The sequence below is a fragment of the Simochromis diagramma genome, unplaced genomic scaffold, assembly GCF_900408965.1.
Source record: "Simochromis diagramma unplaced genomic scaffold, fSimDia1.1 OVJJ01000514.1, whole genome shotgun sequence".
Lineage (NCBI taxonomy): Eukaryota > Metazoa > Chordata > Actinopteri > Cichliformes > Cichlidae > Simochromis > Simochromis diagramma.
Genome location: NW_024387346.1, coordinates 2,060,350 through 2,078,656, shown reverse-complemented (window position 1 = coordinate 2,078,656; position 18,307 = coordinate 2,060,350). Strand labels below are relative to the sequence as shown.

Here is an 18,307-nt window from a genome sequence, read left to right as displayed (position 1 = left end):
ACTATAATCACAGGTGTTTTGTGCAGACATTTGGGGAAGAAACTTTACCAACCATACATCTCTTTCAAAGAAGCTGGTTTCACGTGAAATACTAGGTAAACACAGATGTTAGTAATGCGAGAGGTTAAATGCCTTGAGTTGAAGTTACGATTCTGAACCAGGTGTTTGAAAAGTCTTATGTTTACCTACTGCTGCATGCCAGAATAGCCCCTGTGAAAAACAAGTCTTCTAATCAACCAAACCTGTCTTATTATCCCTTTCACTTCTGTGGCATACACAGTGAAATTACAGGCTTTTTGGTATACGTTTTTACAAAGTAGCCCAATTATTTAATGTACTCCAGGAGACAAAGAAGGAGCTGTGCAAGGAGATATTACTCAGGTGATTTCTGTCAGCAGACATTCTCCATTTCAATTGATAAACGTCTGTCCTTAAAGGATCAGAGTGCTGCTTCTAGCAGTCTTAAAAAACACCTGGGAAATCTGAATAAAATGAGGAAGGACAATTGGAGGGCTGCGTCAATTAAGACTTTTTAATGGGGTTTAAAAAAAAATTAGGCTAGTGGACATTATACATCAAACATGGACGGGAAGTTACATACTAATTGCTTCACTGTATCTACAACTTTTATAAGTATGTCAATATACTACGTCTAATACTAATGCTACTACTAGCAATAAAACTACTGAGCGATTGGAAACTGGTCTGAGAACAGCTGGAAAGACACGGAACTCTGAATTAAGTCACATCCGCTTTCAGTCTCGAACAACCGCCACCAAAATGGCGAAGATCGCCAAAACGCACGAAGGTAAATTACTGCTAAAACCTCCATAAATATGTTCTGTTTTACCATGTATTTTGCTTTATGGTGTTAGTAAATATTGCGGTGAATTTTCTGGTATTTCTGTTGACGGTAATGCTCCTGTTTATTTGCGAAAAAGGCGATAAGCACCAGGCCTTATACGACGCAACGCGGAGCTTTAGATAATGGCGCTGGTGGTTAGTGCTTAGCTTTCTTGTTAGCTGGAGTGGACTATTTTTCTCAGCTTATTGCACAGTTGCATGCAATAGTAGGCGCCATTTGGGCTTTTTGTCTTGGTCAGATACGCCTTTAAGCTAGTATTACTTGTTGTTGTTACTGTGTAATCCAAGGGATGGTAATTCTTTAACGTCTCAGTGATTCTCGTGGCTAACCGAGTTAGCATTAGCAACCTCTAACAAGCGTTTACCATGCCTACAGCAATTGGTGTTCGGCAGCAGACTCTGATATTAGCTTCAAAGTCGGTGTTCTGTAGCAAGTATTGGTAATAGTTAACCCTTTTCTGTAAAATGTTCTAATGCACTTTTTGGACATGACTTGACTGAGAGTTACATGACCCAGTTTTTGTTTGTGAAAGCAGAAATTATGTCAGTAACGTTTATTTTTAAAGCGCTTTTCACAGGCGTGCATTCATAAAGCCCTGTACTGCAAAATAGAATAAAAATAAATACATAAGATTAAAGCAACCTCACAGTAAAGTAAATAAACAGAGTGAGCCAAACTTAATTGTAGTGCGGGACTGTTCCAATGTCTTGGAACAGATCATGTTTACATCAAAAACTACAGTCACATACGGTGATATTAACAGGCAGAGTGTAAGGAAGTATTTGAGCTTGATTTAAGGTGTGAAAGCGCAAATAAAGGCCCGTTTGCTAGTCTTTGCCAATCAGTCCAATTCTCTGTGTGGGGTTAAAGCATTTTTTAACGACTAAATCTCTTTGAGAGCATCGTTTGCAAGTACAATACCCCATCTGTTTTTTCTCTTTGCTAAGAAACACTGAAGATCCTCCTAATTAAATGTACAAAAATTCCACGATGAAGAGCTAAAGGCTTTTTTTTCTTTTTTCCTTTTATGAAGCATTCCTTTGTTTCCCTGTGCCAAGGGATGAACTAAATTTAAAAAAAAAAAAATATGGGCATGTTATCAAATTTTACAGTACGCTCTATCACACTGGTTTTACATCCTTATCCAGCACAAACTGAAGTCATGCCTCAGATAAATTTCAGTAAATATAATATTTATAGATTCCATTCACCACTGCTGATATCGGGGTGTATGTCAGTCATCCATGCTTACCTATACAGGTAGTTTTTCACCATGTTTCCTTGTGCCCCTACAGATATCGAGGCCCAGATCCTGGACATCCAGGGGATGAAGGCCTCCCTGCTGGAGGATGGAGAGCAGGGAGTGGGCCTGATCTCCACTGGCGTTTTTGACCCAGAGATCTATGAAGGCAGCGACAGTCGCTTTGCAGGATACGTTACTTCCATTGCTGCCAATGAGCAAGAGGAGGCAAGTATTTGATTTATTTATTTATTTTTCCCCAAATCAAAGTAGCTTCTTCCAAGAATGCTGTTTTGTGAGCCACAGGTTGTCCTTTGTCAGTTTTGTAAGGAGCTTGACTGCTCCCCTCTGCTTGCTTTGGGGATTTGAGGAGAACCTTGCCAGTTTGGCAAAATTTGAATAGACTCATTTATTCTCTTTCTTACCTCAGGACGATGAAGATGATACGTCAACAAGCTTGTTGGGACAAAAGAAGCCAGGGTACCACGCGCCGGTGGCAATACTTAATGCCATTCCTCAGTCAGATGAACAGGTATGTTCATTCACTGTTTGGGCTAAATTCCAGTTAAAACGGGATCTAATTTTTTAAATGAAAAAACGGGCTTGTACAAAATCCTATTTTACTAATCATCGCATGTTTTGTGCTTAATCTTTGCAGTACGACCCATTTGCAGAGCATCGTCCACAGAAGATTGCAGAGCGGGAGGATGAATACAAGGCTCGGCGCAGACAGATGATCATCTCTCCTGAGCGTCTCGACCCCTTTGCAGATGGTAAATTTTGTTCTTTTGTGACCTTTTTACATCTTCCCAAGTTCCTTGCCTCCTCCCCCCTTTTTTTTTTTCTTTCTTTTTTTTCTGTTTTTTGCACCAATAGTTTTTACTGTTCAACCCTTCGACCACAATGCAATAGCTTGCCTCCCAGACTCAATGCCTTCCCTGTGGTCAATCCTTTCCTCATGTACATTTTGTGTCGCTGTTTTTCTCCCACTATAAATTTCCAACTGTTTCCAACAAATGTCAGTGTGGGCTCACAATTCATTTCCATAATTGCAGTTTGGGACAGTGTTGTTGGGATTTTAATTTGGTGCATGCATTAAAGGTATTATAGGGTTACCATGCTTTTCAGGGGGAGAGGTGGTTAGGTGTTTATTGCCTAACAAACATGGGTTGCAGATGGGTTGTGTGTGGGTCGAAGGGTTAACAACCCAATGTGATTTATGATGGGAAAGTGCAGTGTCCGCTTGTCACAGAAGTTGAGGATGAAGGTTAGCTCATTTAGCTGCCCACGTCCTGTGCTTTATCACACTGGGCACAGCTTTATAGGTGAATATAAAATATATGAGGGGAATATCATTAATATGCTCTGGTGGTAGTTGAACCAGAAGCATAATTTTCTTTTCTTTAAGAGTTAACAGAGAAACTTGAGAGATTTATTATCTGGATGCGGTAACATGACTTGTCAAAACTGCAAATGTCTTGGGCCTCAGCGTAAAGCGCTGCCTAACAAGTAGGGCTGTCCCGAATATCATATTTTTGAGCTACAGCAATTCAGATCAAACTTTGTGTTTTTCAGATTTTATGAGTGTGATGTTAAACATAATCGGTCAGAAATTTGAGTGTAGCGTAGTACAGCAAGAAGGTTCATATTTATCCTCCTAAGACACAAACTCTTCCATGGCATGCATTTTTAATTTCTCTTTGCTGTTTGGGCTGATTGGGACCTGACGAATGTAAAAACAAAGAATTACATGGATTTTTTTTTTTTTTTTTACCTGATTTTTGTTTCTGAAAAAAATTAGATCCATATATGAGCACATTGGCTTTAAATTTCGATAGAACAGTGGCAGTATAATGTCCTCGTAAGTGGATATCAGGCCCTTGTAGAGCAAAATTTAGTATTTTGGTCTAGACAACCCAAAATGTGATGTCCACATATGTGGACGCCAGGAGGCTAAAAATGCTAAGTGGTATGAATTTGAAATGGTTAAGTAAGCTAAGCATGATCATCACTGCTGTGAGTGAGAGGGATGTCGGGTAGATGAGCTGAGATGGTACAGTTTTCCTCACATAATAAACATCCAGTGATTGTCTTGAGGAAGGAAGCATGGAGAATCGGCTTATTGTACCCTTCTGCTGCAAAAGACTCATGGGGTATTGTTGTCACCCTACAGGGTGGGTGGGCGGGCAGCGTGGGCACCACGAACTTTCTGATTGCAATAACCTGAGAATGCAAACATGGGATTTGTACATTTATACCAAAGGTGCATCTACTAGGTGGATGAGAGGTAGCACTGGAAGCTGCCAGTATTTTTATTACTGTGGCAAAGTCAGACCAAATCACCACACGCATGTAAGGATAATGGCTGTCCTGGGATTGTGGTAGTATGTAAAAGGGTCATTGTAATTAAGTCAGAAGTTTAGGCTCCGTGGGTGCAGCTACCACAGGACAGCAAGGTGCTTTGCCATAGAGCAGTACTGTCCATTGACTTTCTGCATGTTGTGGCAGTTGCTTATTTATAACAGTGAGGTGAGATGATCATTGTTGCAGTGTAGATTATTGTCACATTCTTATAATTCCATGTTGGTAAACTGAATACACACACAGTTCATACATTTCCAAATAGTGGAATATTCGGGTACAGCCCTAATGACAAGTTATTCTTTCCAATGTGGCCAGCTTTCCTACACATTTTCATCTTTTAGGCTGAGCCTGTGTAGCTTATCATGACGATTAGTGCTCGGACTGAAAACCAGAAACTGTAGCTGTGAGCCAGCTATCTTACCTCTTTCCATATTTATTGCATCTTCACTTCCCCTGACACTGTGAGCTTAAATGGCCTGAATGTCTCAGGTTTGGTCTAGGTATATTCAACCTGCATGTAGAGAGGGCTCTTTGTACAAAGTTGTTGTTTCAGTAGAGTTTTATTTTACAACTCTCTCTGTAAAATAGAAATATGTTATCAAGAAAATTGTGTACCAAAATACCACAGGCCCATACTAACTGTCCTTAATTTCTCTCCTACAGCAGTACTGCTTTGCCAGTCCTGTACTGCACTCTGTTAAGGGTGCAGCAACTCATCCTGTGTAGGTTATGGGGAACACTGAGAACGGTGCACTTGTCAGTTTGGTCAGGGTCCATTGGCTGCTTGTTTTGGTGGGAGGCTGTGAGGGGAATCAGATGCAACCCAGCTACAACAAACCTCAGCCCTCCCAGCAGCCTCTTTTGAATTTGGCTTATCGGATTCCAACAAGTTGACATAAAATATTCCCGTAATGGAAGCAGACTGCCCAAATATTTGATTACATAAATTTATCTCTGTCCCAAAAAGGAAGTCAAGATCTTGATGTATGATGTTTAAATAATGAGTCCATGTGACTCTGGTATTATCAATATTTTTTTTCTAGTTTTGAATGCAAACACTCATATTTGATTTTATTGTGCTAATGTCCTTCTTAGGCATAGCCTCAAAGTCTTGACTTCATATTTATCTGCTACTGTAAATCCCTGGGAAACTGGACCAAAATATCATGGGATTTTTTTCTAGATTGTGCTAATACCCCAAGAAGATGCTTTATTTTTTTTGCCTTAAATCAATGCATCACAATGGTATACTGTTGTGTGTGAGTTCAAACCCTTTTCCAAAGTGTTACTAATGGTAAAGAGAAATTTTCTAGGCTTCTTTTCTGCCGGTTGAAGTCTGACTGCAGATGGACCCTTGGCACTGAAAGTGTACGTATTCTGAAGAGCACAGCCCAGGACCCCTGCATCAGTGATGGCTATACTTCTTAATCCACTTAAAGAAAACACCACAACCTCAGCTCTTCTTTCTATGTATCTTCTTGTTTTTCATTAGAATGCTATGACTGTATGTAAGAAAGCCAAATGTACATTTGTATGTAATTTATTAGGACTGTCAGTCAGCTGTTTATCAGAGCAGGAACATAAGTTAAACTGTTGGTAACAAGAGTCAGGGTTAGCTGGCTGTGTTTGTGCTTGCTGTGTTTGGAATAACTCGGGGTTGTGGAGCGTACGCTGATGAGTATCCTATGTTCTTGTTCATGCTCTTTCGCGCAGGGGGCAAAACACCGGATCCCAAGCTGCAGGTTAGGTCGTATGTGGACGTCATGTTGGAGCAGAACCTGTCCAAAGAGGAGGTAAGATGCTGTTTATCTACACATTATCATCAGATATCAGAAACGGTCAGATGATAGTCCTTTAAGGCTAATTTAAACCTAAATGAGAAACCGCAAACCAAAACTGAACCTGGAAAAATAAACACTCCTTGTAAATCCTTCTTTCCTGCTTGATGTGTTTATATGGTTGGCAAACCAACACAGTGTCTGTAGAAATATCAGATCACTGCCACAAAGATGATCTGGTATAGTGAAGACTCATCTCCACTGTTGTAAACTGCACCTGCAGTGGTCCCTTTTCTTCTCTTGAAGCGCTTCTTCCATTAATACCTACTCTGATCTGATCGGCTCGACTCGTTTTTCAGTATAATCGAGTACCGCATAATGTGTGTGGGGTTGTTATAGCAACGTGGCTGTACGTCCCATGATGTTATTTGTATGCGAAATGAACACCACAACAAAAGTGAACGTCAAGATGACGGCATACCTGCTGCTCGGTCTGTGGCTGTCCATCAGACTCATAGTCAGGGACTGCGGTGTTGTTTCTGTGCAGCCGATTCCCTCGTTCCTGGATTTCAAAAATGGCAGGAGACACTCATGACTCATCGAGTAATACCACTGCAGCGTGACGGCGCCACATTTTAGTACCCACTCCGATCACTTGGACACCCTGCCAAGCAGGTACTAAAAAATGGTACAGGCACTAAGGTTTAATTGAAAACTGTGGCAAACCGTGACGAGTCGATCCGAGTAGGAACTAATGGAAAAGGGGCTTTAACTGCAACCTGCAACAGATGGAGGACTTCATTTACTGCTACCCTCAAACTCAGTACGGCTGCAGACCAAGGACTACTGTTACCAGCTGAAGTTCAGTGAATCCAAAGTTAATCCACAGAATGTGAGACTCCCTGTTGGAGAAGGTGCTTATGTCGCCAAGTTATTAGTCATAAAGTAATTGACAAATAAAATATTTTCAGCAGAGAAAAATTAAATTATTTCATCATTAATTTTAACAAAGTGTGTGCCATTCATATCCACACACTTATGTGCACATGCACACAACACCGCAGCACAAATCAAATCAAGCTTTTTGAGACTTGCTGTCATCTGTATGAAATGATCCATAGGTGTTCAGTAGAGTTGAGCTCTTGGGTGTGAGGCTGTAACAGGATTCATAGAAATTTCATCATTTTCAAATGAGTTCTTTAAGCCTTTATGCCCTTGGCTGAACTGTCGACCCGTCTCTGTTTAGATAAAATGAACAGACACAGTCACCAGATATCTTTATAGTCTTTCATATCCATGAACTCTGTATTTATCCTGACATTTGTGCATCTGTTCATGTAGAGAGAGATTCGTCAGCAGCTGGCAGAGAAGGCCAAATCAGGGGACCTGAAAGCTGTTAATGGGTCTGCTGCTGCCCAAGCTGTCCCTAAACGTAAGCGTCGCTGGGACCAGACAGCTGACCAAACCCCCTCCAATGCTACACCCAAAAAGATGTCCAGCTGGGACCAAGCTGATGCCAGTGCTGAAGTAAGCTTAAAGAATATCACCCAGTAATAAAACATAAATCTGTCTTACATATCAGTTTTCTCACTGATGTTTCTGGTCCCTTGCAGACTCCTGGACATACCCCTGCACACACACCTTCAAACAGCCGATGGGATGAAACCCCCGGCCGCCCTAAAGGCAGTGAAACCCCAGGGGCCACTCCCAGTTCCCGAATGTGGGACCCGACTCCTAGCCACACGCCTGCTGGTGCTGCCACACCAGGGAGAGACACGCCTGGCCATGCCACACCTGGTCACGGGGGAGCCACAGGAAGCGTTCGCAAAAATCGCTGGGACGAGACTCCAAAGACTGAGAGGGAGACCCCAGGACATGGGAGTGGCTGGGCTGAGACCCCAAGAACAGATAGAGGAGAAGAGTCAGTGGGCGAAACTCCGACTCCAGGAGCCAGTAAGAGGAAGTCTCGGTGGGATGAAACCCCTGCCAGCCAGATGGGCTCCTCAACACCACTTTTTACCCCAGGAAAAACTCCCATAGGCACACCAGCTATGGAATTACAAACCCCAACTACAGGTAAACAGCCTTACTCTTTGTTTTTATTATTATTAGTCTTTCTTCTACTTGATTATAAATAATTAATCTCCTGTTTTCTTCAGCACACATGACTCCAGAGCAGCTGCAGGCATGGAGGTGGGAGAGAGAAATTGATGAGAGGAACCGACCTCTAACAGATGAGGAGCTGGATGCCATGTTCCCAGAGGGCTACAAGGTCCACGTCTATTTGATGCATTTCATCTTCCAGCAACAAGCATTAGTGAAGGTCATTTATTAGACTGCAGTGCTGACAGGTGTTTTTCTTCACAGGTGTTGCCTCCTCCTGCAGGCTACGTGCCTATCCGTACCCCGGCCCGTAAGCTGGCAGCCACGCCCACACCTATTGGAGGCATGACGGGCTTCCATATGCAGGCAGAGGATCGCACCACAAAACAGATGAACGACCAGCCCTCAGGAAATCTCCCTTTCCTCAAACCTGATGACATCCAGTACTTTGACAAACTGCTGGTGAGCATCAGCAGGGATAAAATAATGGCACAGTCAGTGTGAGCCAGGTGTTTGTTGTGTCTGAGGTTCATGGTTTTTGTCTTGGTGCTAGGTGGAGGTGGATGAGTCCACTCTGAGCCCCGAGGAGCAGAAAGAAAGGAAGATTATGAAGCTGCTGCTGAAGATTAAAAATGGAACTCCTCCCATGAGAAAGGTTGGGTTTTAATACTTTGATTAATCATTCTTGCTTGTGGCCAAACTTGAGCTTTGGAACAGCATTAAAGTTTCCAGTTACAAGATCAACACCCAGCACCGAGGTTTTGTGGCTACAGGGTGAATATTTGCTCGCTACACAACGTTCTCTCTGAGGAGCTGCTGCTTACAGCAGAGGTCACAGTGTAGACCTTCATGCTCTGCTGTGAGCTGCACACAGAAACCACCCGGTCTCATCTTATCATGACAAGTACCAGGTTCCTCTAGAGTTTTAATCACTGTTCACAGCGGAATAAAACCCCAGCTTCAAATCTGACTTTTAAAAAGGTTTTGCTGATTTTGCCCCAAAATAAGATTTTAAAAAGCTTTTCCTGTCTGCAAGTTATAAGTCTGTCACCATCTTTGTAGAGTTCTCATACAGGTTTTGTTTCAGGTTTCTTTGAGTATGAAGTCTCTCCTGTGTTGTTTAGTAACAGATTTTCCAAATATACTTCAGAATTTGACCATTATCTGACTGGCTGACCTTCTCTTTCCTCTTAGGCTGCTCTGCGTCAGATCACAGATAAAGCTCGCGAATTCGGAGCAGGTCCCCTGTTCAACCAGATCCTGCCCCTGCTCATGTCCCCCACCCTGGAGGATCAGGAGCGACATCTTTTGGTTAAAGTCATTGACCGCATTCTCTACAAACTGGATGACCTGGTCCGACCATATGTTCACAAGGTGGGCTCAATGTGAACGATCATCTGTGACAGCTCAGTTTAAATGTTTAGTGGTTTCTCAGTGTCTTTGACAATCTAAATGTCCTTTTTCTGCATGCAGATCCTGGTGGTTATTGAGCCGCTGCTCATCGATGAAGACTATTATGCCAGAGTGGAAGGCAGAGAGATCATCTCTAACTTGGCAAAGGTAACATGGAGCACCTTATTCTTTTTGTCTTTTTATCCCATAAACTATATGGACTGTGGTTTGTGCGAACCATTCTCGCCTGTTCAGCCAGTCCGTGGTCAGATCAGGGCTAGTCGTTCGCTAGATTAATACCAGCATGAGAGCTAGCAGACGGGACTTTTATGCCTCGTCTGTTCTCAACCTGCACCCGCTGGTTACAATCCGCCATCATTAGCTGTTTATGTTCTGTCACCATGTCTGCTCAGCATATCTCTGATCTGTAGCAGCATTTAAACTTGGCTGGAGACATGTTTGTGAGGTTAAATGATTGAAAGCTTGTTGTCTTTCCTCTGTGTGTCTCAGGCTGCTGGTTTAGCTACTATGATCTCCACGATGCGACCTGATATTGACAACATGGACGAGTATGTCAGAAACACCACCGCCCGAGCCTTTGCTGTTGTAGCCTCCGCCCTCGGGATCCCCTCTCTCCTCCCTTTCCTGAAAGCTGTGTGTAAAAGCAAGAAGTCCTGGCAGGCTCGGCACACAGGCATCAAGATTGTGCAGCAAATCGCCATCCTCATGGGCTGCGCCATTCTGCCTCACCTTCGCAGTTTGGTCGAGATTATTGAACATGGTAAGTGAACTTAAACTGTTCGTAGCATTAAATAGTTCAAAGCACCGGCATCCACAGGCTTATTATGTGGATGAGTAAGTTCTCAGTTTGTGAATTTGAACAGAATGCAGATGTACACCTTTAACTATTCTAACTAGTAAATGCTTAACTGCTAATTTGCCCAATTTTTCATTCACATGAGATGTTTTGTTTTGAGTATACGTGGTTTGCTGTTGTTGTTGTTAAAATGCATTGGAGCTCTGACCATCGACTATTCGATTCTGCAGGGCTTGTGGATGAGCAGCAGAAGGTGAGGACCATCAGTGCCCTGGCTATAGCTGCCCTGGCTGAAGCTGCCACACCATACGGTATCGAGTCCTTTGACTCTGTGCTGAAGCCACTGTGGAAAGGCATCAGGCAACACAGAGGAAAGGTGAGCAGGAAATTTGGAAAAAGCATTCACAGCATTGAGCGCAAGATCAGCACCCAGCACTAAGCCTGCCTGTGGCTGCAGTGTGAATACTTGCTTGCTATAGTCTCTCCTCAAAGGAGCTGCTGCTGTCAGCAGAGGTCTAATGAGAGACCATTAATATGCTGCTGTTAGCGTCGGACATTACCAGTTATTGTAAAGGGAAAATATGTGAAACATGTCTGCGATTGTGTCTTATGTTATCCCCTTTGGTCACCAGGGTCTGGCTGCTTTCCTCAAAGCTATTGGTTACCTCATCCCACTGATGGATGCTGAGTATGCAAACTACTACACCAGAGAGGTGATGCTGATCCTCATCAGAGAGTTTCAGTCCCCTGACGAGGAGATGAAAAAGATTGTGCTCAAGGTAAGGAGACTGTCTGTGAGGAAGCACCTCCAAACTGTCAACTAACTTCCTGTAACTCGTTCTCACCTCTTCAGCCACATAGGTGATGAACATTGTTTGCTACATGAGCACCAGGATTGCCAGAGCAGCTGCTAGCATGTCCCCTCTGCTGTCTTTCTGCACCCATTGGTTACATTAAGGTATCTTTCTGGATGTCACAAGAAACTCATCAGTTTCCCTTCTGTCTTGCCTCACAGGTAGTGAAGCAGTGCTGTGGCACAGATGGTGTCGAGGCCAACTACATCAAGACTGAAATCCTGCCCCCCTTCTTCAAGCATTTCTGGCAGCACAGGATGGCTCTGGACAGACGCAACTACAGACAGGTTCGCAAAACATATTCTTTAGCTTAAAATATATTTGAAAATCTAATATTGTCAAAATAGCTTAGAAAAGGAAATGTGTGGTTGGCTCTTTTTCCTAAAACTGCTGATCTTAGCCCGTTTGTGGGTTTTTTGTGTTTTTGATGTATGAGATTAGGGCTGCCACAAACGATCATTTTGATAGTCGCCTAGTCACTGATTATTTTTGCGTTTAGTCGACTAATCAGATCATGTCCATTGGACGTAAAACGTACAGCTTATTGCACCAGCATGCATCTGATCTTATATAACTATCATTAGCTTACAGCTTTAAGTGTTTAAGGTATGTGCTAACTAAAAATAAAGACAAGATGATAGTTTATTAAATTTTAATGAAATTTGCAGATTGTTTCGGTGAAGTTTAATAAACTCAGCCGTCTGCTCCTTGCTATCTAAAATATAACAGGACACTGGAGTATATTCTCCAGCATCTCACACTTCTGATAATCAGTTGTCTGCTTGACGTTTATTCAGCTGTGTAAAAACTATAACTTTAATCTCAGCCAAACCGATTTACTCAGGAGGAAATAAAATACTGAAAAAAGACAAACAATAACATTTTTAAGTTATCTAAGTCAGCGGTCTCCAACCTTTTTTGCGCCATGGACCGGTTTGTGCCCGACAATATTTTCACGGACCGGCCTTTAAGGTGTCGCGGGTAAATACAACAAAATAAAACTAGTACCGGTACCGAAAAAAAGATTTATTCATAACACACGTGAAAAGACCCAGGAAAACAGAGTTAACGGTACAAACGATAACAAAATAACTTTGAAAACCGATTTTAAAAACCCTGAAAACCATACATTTCACACCTGAGCTTCAACTCTCGCGGCCCGGTACCAAACGACTCACGGATCTGTACCGGTCCGAGGCCCGGGGGTTGGGGACCGCTGATCTAAGTGACTTATGTATCATGTTTAACCTGAGTAGGGAAAGACAGCGTTGGGTTTGAAAACGATTTGCTGGGAGTCCGGTGTTCTCACAGGCTCATAGTGAGCCTTGCCCCCAGCTGGTGGGTAACAGATGTCTCCGAAAACGTCAGAGCGCTTTTGAAAATATGTGGTGTCTTGATAAACCGAGCAGATATTTGAGGTTTACACAGCTACATTCCCGCCTGAAAATATGTTAAACGTTTATTTTGTGCCCAGAAAGAATAATAAGAGTAATATTAAAACTAACTAGCTGCCGCCATTGTTGGAAACTGAGCAGGTATACACCCGACCCATCCTTCAAATCTGGGGAAATGAAGGGCGCATTTGTCGGAGTCTTCGAATTTGGACGGTCTTCGTCGTGTCGCTGTAATGTAATTGGCCTACAAATGCAGGCACTGGAGGATGCGGTTCCTGAATTTGGACACAGCTACGATACCAGGCACAGCTTCTTCTTCGGGGTTTCCTGTATTTGCTTCAATCGACTCTGTCGTCTGCCTGTCATGTGGCTCTACTAGTGGAAAATAATGGTGTGCACAAAATAGACCAACAGATCTGATCACACAACTCAAATAGACATTTAGGTTATAATCTAGTCGGCGGTTAAACACACCGTGTCCTTAGAGTTGTCTGAAGCTTTGCACACTCGTCTCAAGTTATTATCTCTTTGTCCAGCTGGTGGACACCACAGTGGAGTTGGCTAACAAAGTGGGAGCAGCAGAGATCATCTCGCGTATCGTTGATGACCTGAAAGACGAGGCAGAACAGTATAGGAAGATGGTGATGGAGACCATTGAAAAAATCATGGGCAACTTGGGCGCAGCTGACATCGACCACAAGCTGGAGGAGCAGCTGATCGACGGTATTCTGTATGCCTTCCAGGAGCAGACGACAGAGGTGAGAGGGAGTTATAGAGAAGTGGGTTTTTTTCCCACAATATTTTGTTTCTTGTTTTGTTTCATACTCCATGCTCTTTGGTCTGCAGGATTCTGTCATGCTGAATGGTTTCGGTACAGTGGTGAATGCTCTTGGGAAGCGCGTGAAACCCTACCTGCCACAGATCTGTGGTACAGTACTGTGGCGTCTCAACAACAAGTCGGCCAAGGTCCGTCAGCAAGCTGCTGACCTGATCTCCCGCACGGCCGTGGTCATGAAGACGTGCCAGGAGGTACATTCAGCCTATACAGCATCCGAGACAAATATGTAACAGAGTCCACACACTGACCTCTTCTGCTTGTCCCTGTCCCTGCAGGAGAAGCTGATGGGTCATTTGGGAGTCGTGCTGTACGAGTATCTGGGAGAGGAGTACCCTGAGGTGCTGGGCAGCATCCTTGGAGCGCTGAAGGCCATTGTGAACGTCATTGGTATGTAACCTTCACCGATCACAGGTGTATTTTATTGATAGGATGTAAATAAACGTCTTCACATTTGGTCTCATCTTGGTTCCTGAACTTCGCAGTTGTTAGTTTTGACTGCTTCCGTCTTCCTTTTGGAGCCAAAAGTGATCATCGTTACACAAGAGGGTGGAGTGCTAAGCTATCAGCTAACACTAGCAAGCAGCATTCATAAAGTGGACAGCTGTCTCACACAGATGCACATACCTGCTAATTTGTATTAGAACACTCACCACAACTGAAACAGAGCTGAAGGCCTAGCAGGCAGTTACAGCCGCGACCCTCCTAATTCTTGTATCTCGGTGGATGAGTTATAAAAAAATAATTTGTAGAGCCCCTAGGCTCTGTACTAGGCTTTGGTACAGAGTTTGACTGTCATTGAAGCTCGATAGCAATCAGTGCACCTTTGAGAGTTTGATAGTAAAAATGTAGCAACAGCTACAGTAACATCTTCCCACCTCTTGTTCTGTTCTAAGTAACAAAATTTACCTGCACCTCAGTCCCATCTCAGGGTGTGGAAAAGGACCCGTGCTGATATCTGACCTCATTTTTAGGCATGCACAAGATGACCCCACCAATCAAAGACCTGCTTCCTCGTTTGACTCCCATCCTGAAGAACAGACATGAGAAAGTCCAGGAGAACTGCATCGACCTGGTGGGCAGGATCGCTGACAGGTCAGTGGTGACAAGCCTCAACCTCAAGGTTTGTGGATATGATTGTGTCCTTTTCTAACTTTTATGTGTATTTTTAGGGGTGCTGAGTACGTGTCTGCCAGGGAGTGGATGAGGATCTGTTTCGAGTTGCTAGAGTTGCTCAAGGCACACAAAAAGGCAATCCGCAGAGCCACCGTCAACACGTTTGGTTATATCGCCAAAGCCATCGGGTGAGTACCTTCTGTCACGTACACACCTTTTTCATGTAAGGTTTCATCTTCGTTTTGTCTCGGCTGTACACATTAAAGTGGATCTAAAATGTTTTTCTCTCTGACCTTCCTCCCTGCAGTCCTCACGATGTCTTGGCCACTCTGCTCAATAACCTTAAAGTCCAGGAGCGACAGAACAGGGTCTGCACGACCGTAGCCATCGCCATCGTTGCTGAGACCTGTTCACCCTTCACGGTGCTGCCGGCCCTAATGAACGAATACCGCGTGCCTGAGCTCAACGTGCAAAACGGTGTACTGAAGTCCCTCTCCTTCCTGTTCGAGTACATTGGAGAGATGGGCAAAGACTACATCTATGCCGTCACGCCGCTGCTGGAGGATGCTCTCATGGACAGGTATCAGCATGGTTTAATTTGACTGATTAGTTTTGATAAAAACTGTGGTAGGGGAAGTATTCATATCTTTTCAAACTCTTTACCCACACGTGAGGGTTAAAGACATCAGTGAATCCTGCACCTTATGTGTTTCTGTGTTCTGCCCCCCCCCGCAGAGACCTGGTCCATAGACAGACAGCCAGCGCTGTGGTTCAGCACATGTCCCTCGGTGTCTACGGTTTTGGCTGTGAGGACTCCCTCAACCACTTGTTGAACTACGTGTGGCCCAACGTTTTTGAGACGTCACCTCACGTCATCCAGGCTGTGATGGGCGCTTTGGAGGGGCTGAGGGTCGCTCTCGGGCCCTGCCGCATGCTGCAGTACTGCTTACAGGTCAGGACCAGAAATTGGAATTATGAGGGGGGGGGGAAAAAGATGTGTGTCAGGATTTTTGTCTGCACACGAGTGCTGTCAGCTAAAAGATTCATACAGAAAAGTCACACAGATTCAAACATGCACATGCTACAACCACGAGAGCAGACCGGGACAAGAAATGGAGTTACTCGTACAGCTGCATTTTAATATAAACACGTCTCTTAAGAGCTACACAGTAAAGTTATAGAGGGAGGATATTTGATAGAGCTCTGCTGTGGAAACATGGAGAAGTGTTCTTCTTTTACTCAGCACTATCAGGAGTCAAACATCACAAGGCTTAGCTCCATAAAGACTTTTTCATGAACCTATTCAGCTTTCATACAGCAGTAACACTTCCACATATTTCTACAAACTAACAAAATGCAAGTATTTTCCAATGTTGACAGAAGGTTCGAACCTTCTGTCAACATTGTAGATGCTGTTTACCTCGACCTCTTAATCTGAATTCACACTTTGTGTGTTACTACATGTGGCTAAATCATTTACTGGTTATACTCTACTCATCACCTGCAGTATAGAGTGTGTGAAGTGTAAAGCAATGAGAGCTGCATCTTGTATGCATGACAGAAGATTAGAGCTTCTTTAAGCCCTCAGCAGTGCTGGGATTTACAGCTGTTCCAGTGGAAATCCAGCTTTGCTCTCTGTGCTGCTTTTCACGAGTGAATATTTAATTCTTTCTTTAGAGACAGATAAACAGAGACAAAGAGTCAGAAGCAGTTTTGACTAAGTTCTGGTCACCTGGGGGTTAAAATGGGCCTAACTTTAAAAGTTTGAATCATTGTGTTTGTATAAAGCGTAAACTCAAAAACTGTCTGGCGTTCTGCAGGGTCTGTTCCATCCAGCCAGGAAAGTGAGGGACGTCTACTGGAAGATCTACAACTCCATCTACATCGGCTCTCAGGACGCCCTGATTGCTCACTACCCACAGGTCTACAACGACGACAAAAATGTCTACGTCCGCTATGAGCTCGAATACACCTTGTAAATAAAAATTAAAAAAAATTCTTCCCCCCCCCCCCCCCCCCCAAAAAAAAAGAATACAAAAAAAAAAATCATACACACATACTTTTCTCCATCATTTATTTAGCAGCTGTGTTTGTCACATTCAGCTTCTCCTGTTCACTCTGAACTGGACATGAAAAGTAATCTTGTAGAGTCTGTATGTGTGGGGTTTTTGTTGTTGTGTCCCCCCCCCCTCCCCTTTTCTTTTCTTTCTTTTTTTTAGTGTGCTGTAAGAAACAGCTGAAGTCAGACAAGCTATGATTTTTTTTAAAATGCAGAGCAGTCTTTACAATGTTTTAAATCTGGGTTTGTTTCTCTTCGTGTCTTGATAATTGATAGGACTCAGTACCAGCCACACTTTTTCCATGTTTCACACCACCTCTGTTCTTATTAGATCCATGCTTTATTTAACTGAATAAAATGTTTGTGTATAAAAATCAGTTTCTGCCTTTCAGTGAGATTTTTTTCATTTATATAATTTAAATGCAGAATATGGAGATTAATACAGACATGGTCAGCGATAAGCAGCGGTGGTAGTCTGACCATGTTTGACAGCATAACTGAGGTTTCCGGGTCCTGACCTGTAAGCAGTACTGCAGCATGAGTCTCCAGCTCATCGGCTCTGCATATCAATTAGAAGTCTCCCAGCACCTGACGACCTGTCCCATCTTCCTTGCCTCTCTATTATATATCATTAATAAAATCCATTAAAAATAAAAGAGTTGAAAACGTAACCTCCCTGCACACATGCATGAACACTCAGCCTCTCAATTTAAAACACATCCCCCTCCTTGTAGGCACTCTATTCACTCACTGCTGCTACTCATCCAGACTGTTTGACCCAGATTCCTCCACAAAGAGTGAAGCTCTGCTGAGCTGAGGAGGATGTACTGAGTTCTTATCTGTTCACTGGAATTCATCTATTCTGCTTTAGTTTGAATTTTATAATGTATCAAAAGCAAAACATATTTTTTATAAGCAGCTTCGTATAAGACATCTGCTCCCGTATCATAAATGTGGTGCTTTAAAAGTCGAGTACTTGAGGAAATGTACTGGCAGATGTGCCTTGAATCCAAAATGACTCAAATGTGTCTGTATGTAGCGTTTGTAGCAGCAAGGGGTTTGAAGAAAAGGTCACATGCTCCCACGGAACAAAACTGTCTGCTGGACCGCAACTGCTCTGAGGCTAATTTGTAAAACAGTACCTATTGGGTTGGGCTTTTTCTGTGGATTTCTTTTTTTACTATTAAATTCAAAAACAGTATATAAGATATATATATATATAAAACAAATGCAATGCTCACATTAAAGGTGTTTGAAATAATGAGGCCAGTGTAAATACAAGTAATACTTGTGAGACAAATTAAAGGCTTCAGACTGCTTTAAACACTGTTTCAGCCAGTGGTTTTCTGCTCTTGCCTCTAGATCAGGGGTAGGTAACTCCAGGCCTCGATTGCTGGTGTCCTGCAGGTTTTAGATGTGTCCTTGATCCAACACAGCCGATTCAAATGGCTAAATTACCTCCTCAACATGTCTTGAAGTTCTCCAGAGGT

General features: G+C 43.2%; 1 protein-coding gene across 5 annotated transcripts; it reads left to right on the top strand.

The window, feature by feature from the left end:
- Positions 1–684: 684 nt before the first annotated feature.
- On the top strand, positions 685–17,194 carry sf3b1 (splicing factor 3b, subunit 1). Of its 5 annotated transcripts, XM_040006867.1 has the most exons (24): positions 687–808; positions 2,161–2,333; positions 2,536–2,637; positions 2,764–2,878; positions 6,183–6,262; positions 7,589–7,774; positions 7,861–8,323; positions 8,407–8,519; positions 8,615–8,812; positions 8,904–9,005; positions 9,545–9,724; positions 9,824–9,910; positions 10,253–10,523; positions 10,790–10,935; positions 11,192–11,338; positions 11,575–11,700; positions 13,344–13,565; positions 13,654–13,836; positions 13,921–14,032; positions 14,617–14,737; positions 14,815–14,946; positions 15,066–15,338; positions 15,494–15,710; positions 16,579–17,194. In XM_040006867.1, the coding sequence occupies exons 1-24, from the start codon at positions 781–783 to the stop codon at positions 16,735–16,737; spliced, it is 3,936 nt and encodes a 1,311-aa protein (XP_039862801.1). In that variant the 5' UTR covers positions 687–780; the 3' UTR covers positions 16,738–17,194. The 5 variants fall into 5 exon arrangements, 3 of the variants coding, with proteins under 3 accessions (XP_039862803.1, XP_039862801.1, XP_039862802.1); XM_040006868.1 differs by lacking the exons at positions 687–808; positions 2,161–2,333; positions 2,536–2,637; positions 2,764–2,878 and adding an exon at positions 3,202–5,837; XR_005692457.1 differs by lacking the exons at positions 7,861–8,323; positions 8,407–8,519; positions 8,615–8,812; ... (13 more) ...; positions 15,494–15,710; positions 16,579–17,194 and having other exon boundaries at positions 685–808; positions 5,783–6,262; positions 7,589–7,620.
- Positions 17,195–18,307: the final 1,113 nt, after the last annotated feature.

Coding starts and splice junctions, on each gene's coding strand:
- sf3b1 (XM_040006867.1), top strand. CDS start 781: ATGGCGAAGATCGCCAAAACGCACGAAG. Junction 2,334..2,535: donor CTGCCAATGAGCAAGAGGAG/GCAAGTATTTGA, acceptor TTCTTACCTCAG/GACGATGAAGATGATACGTC. Junction 13,566..13,653: donor TCCAGGAGCAGACGACAGAG/GTGAGAGGGAGT, acceptor TTTGGTCTGCAG/GATTCTGTCATGCTGAATGG.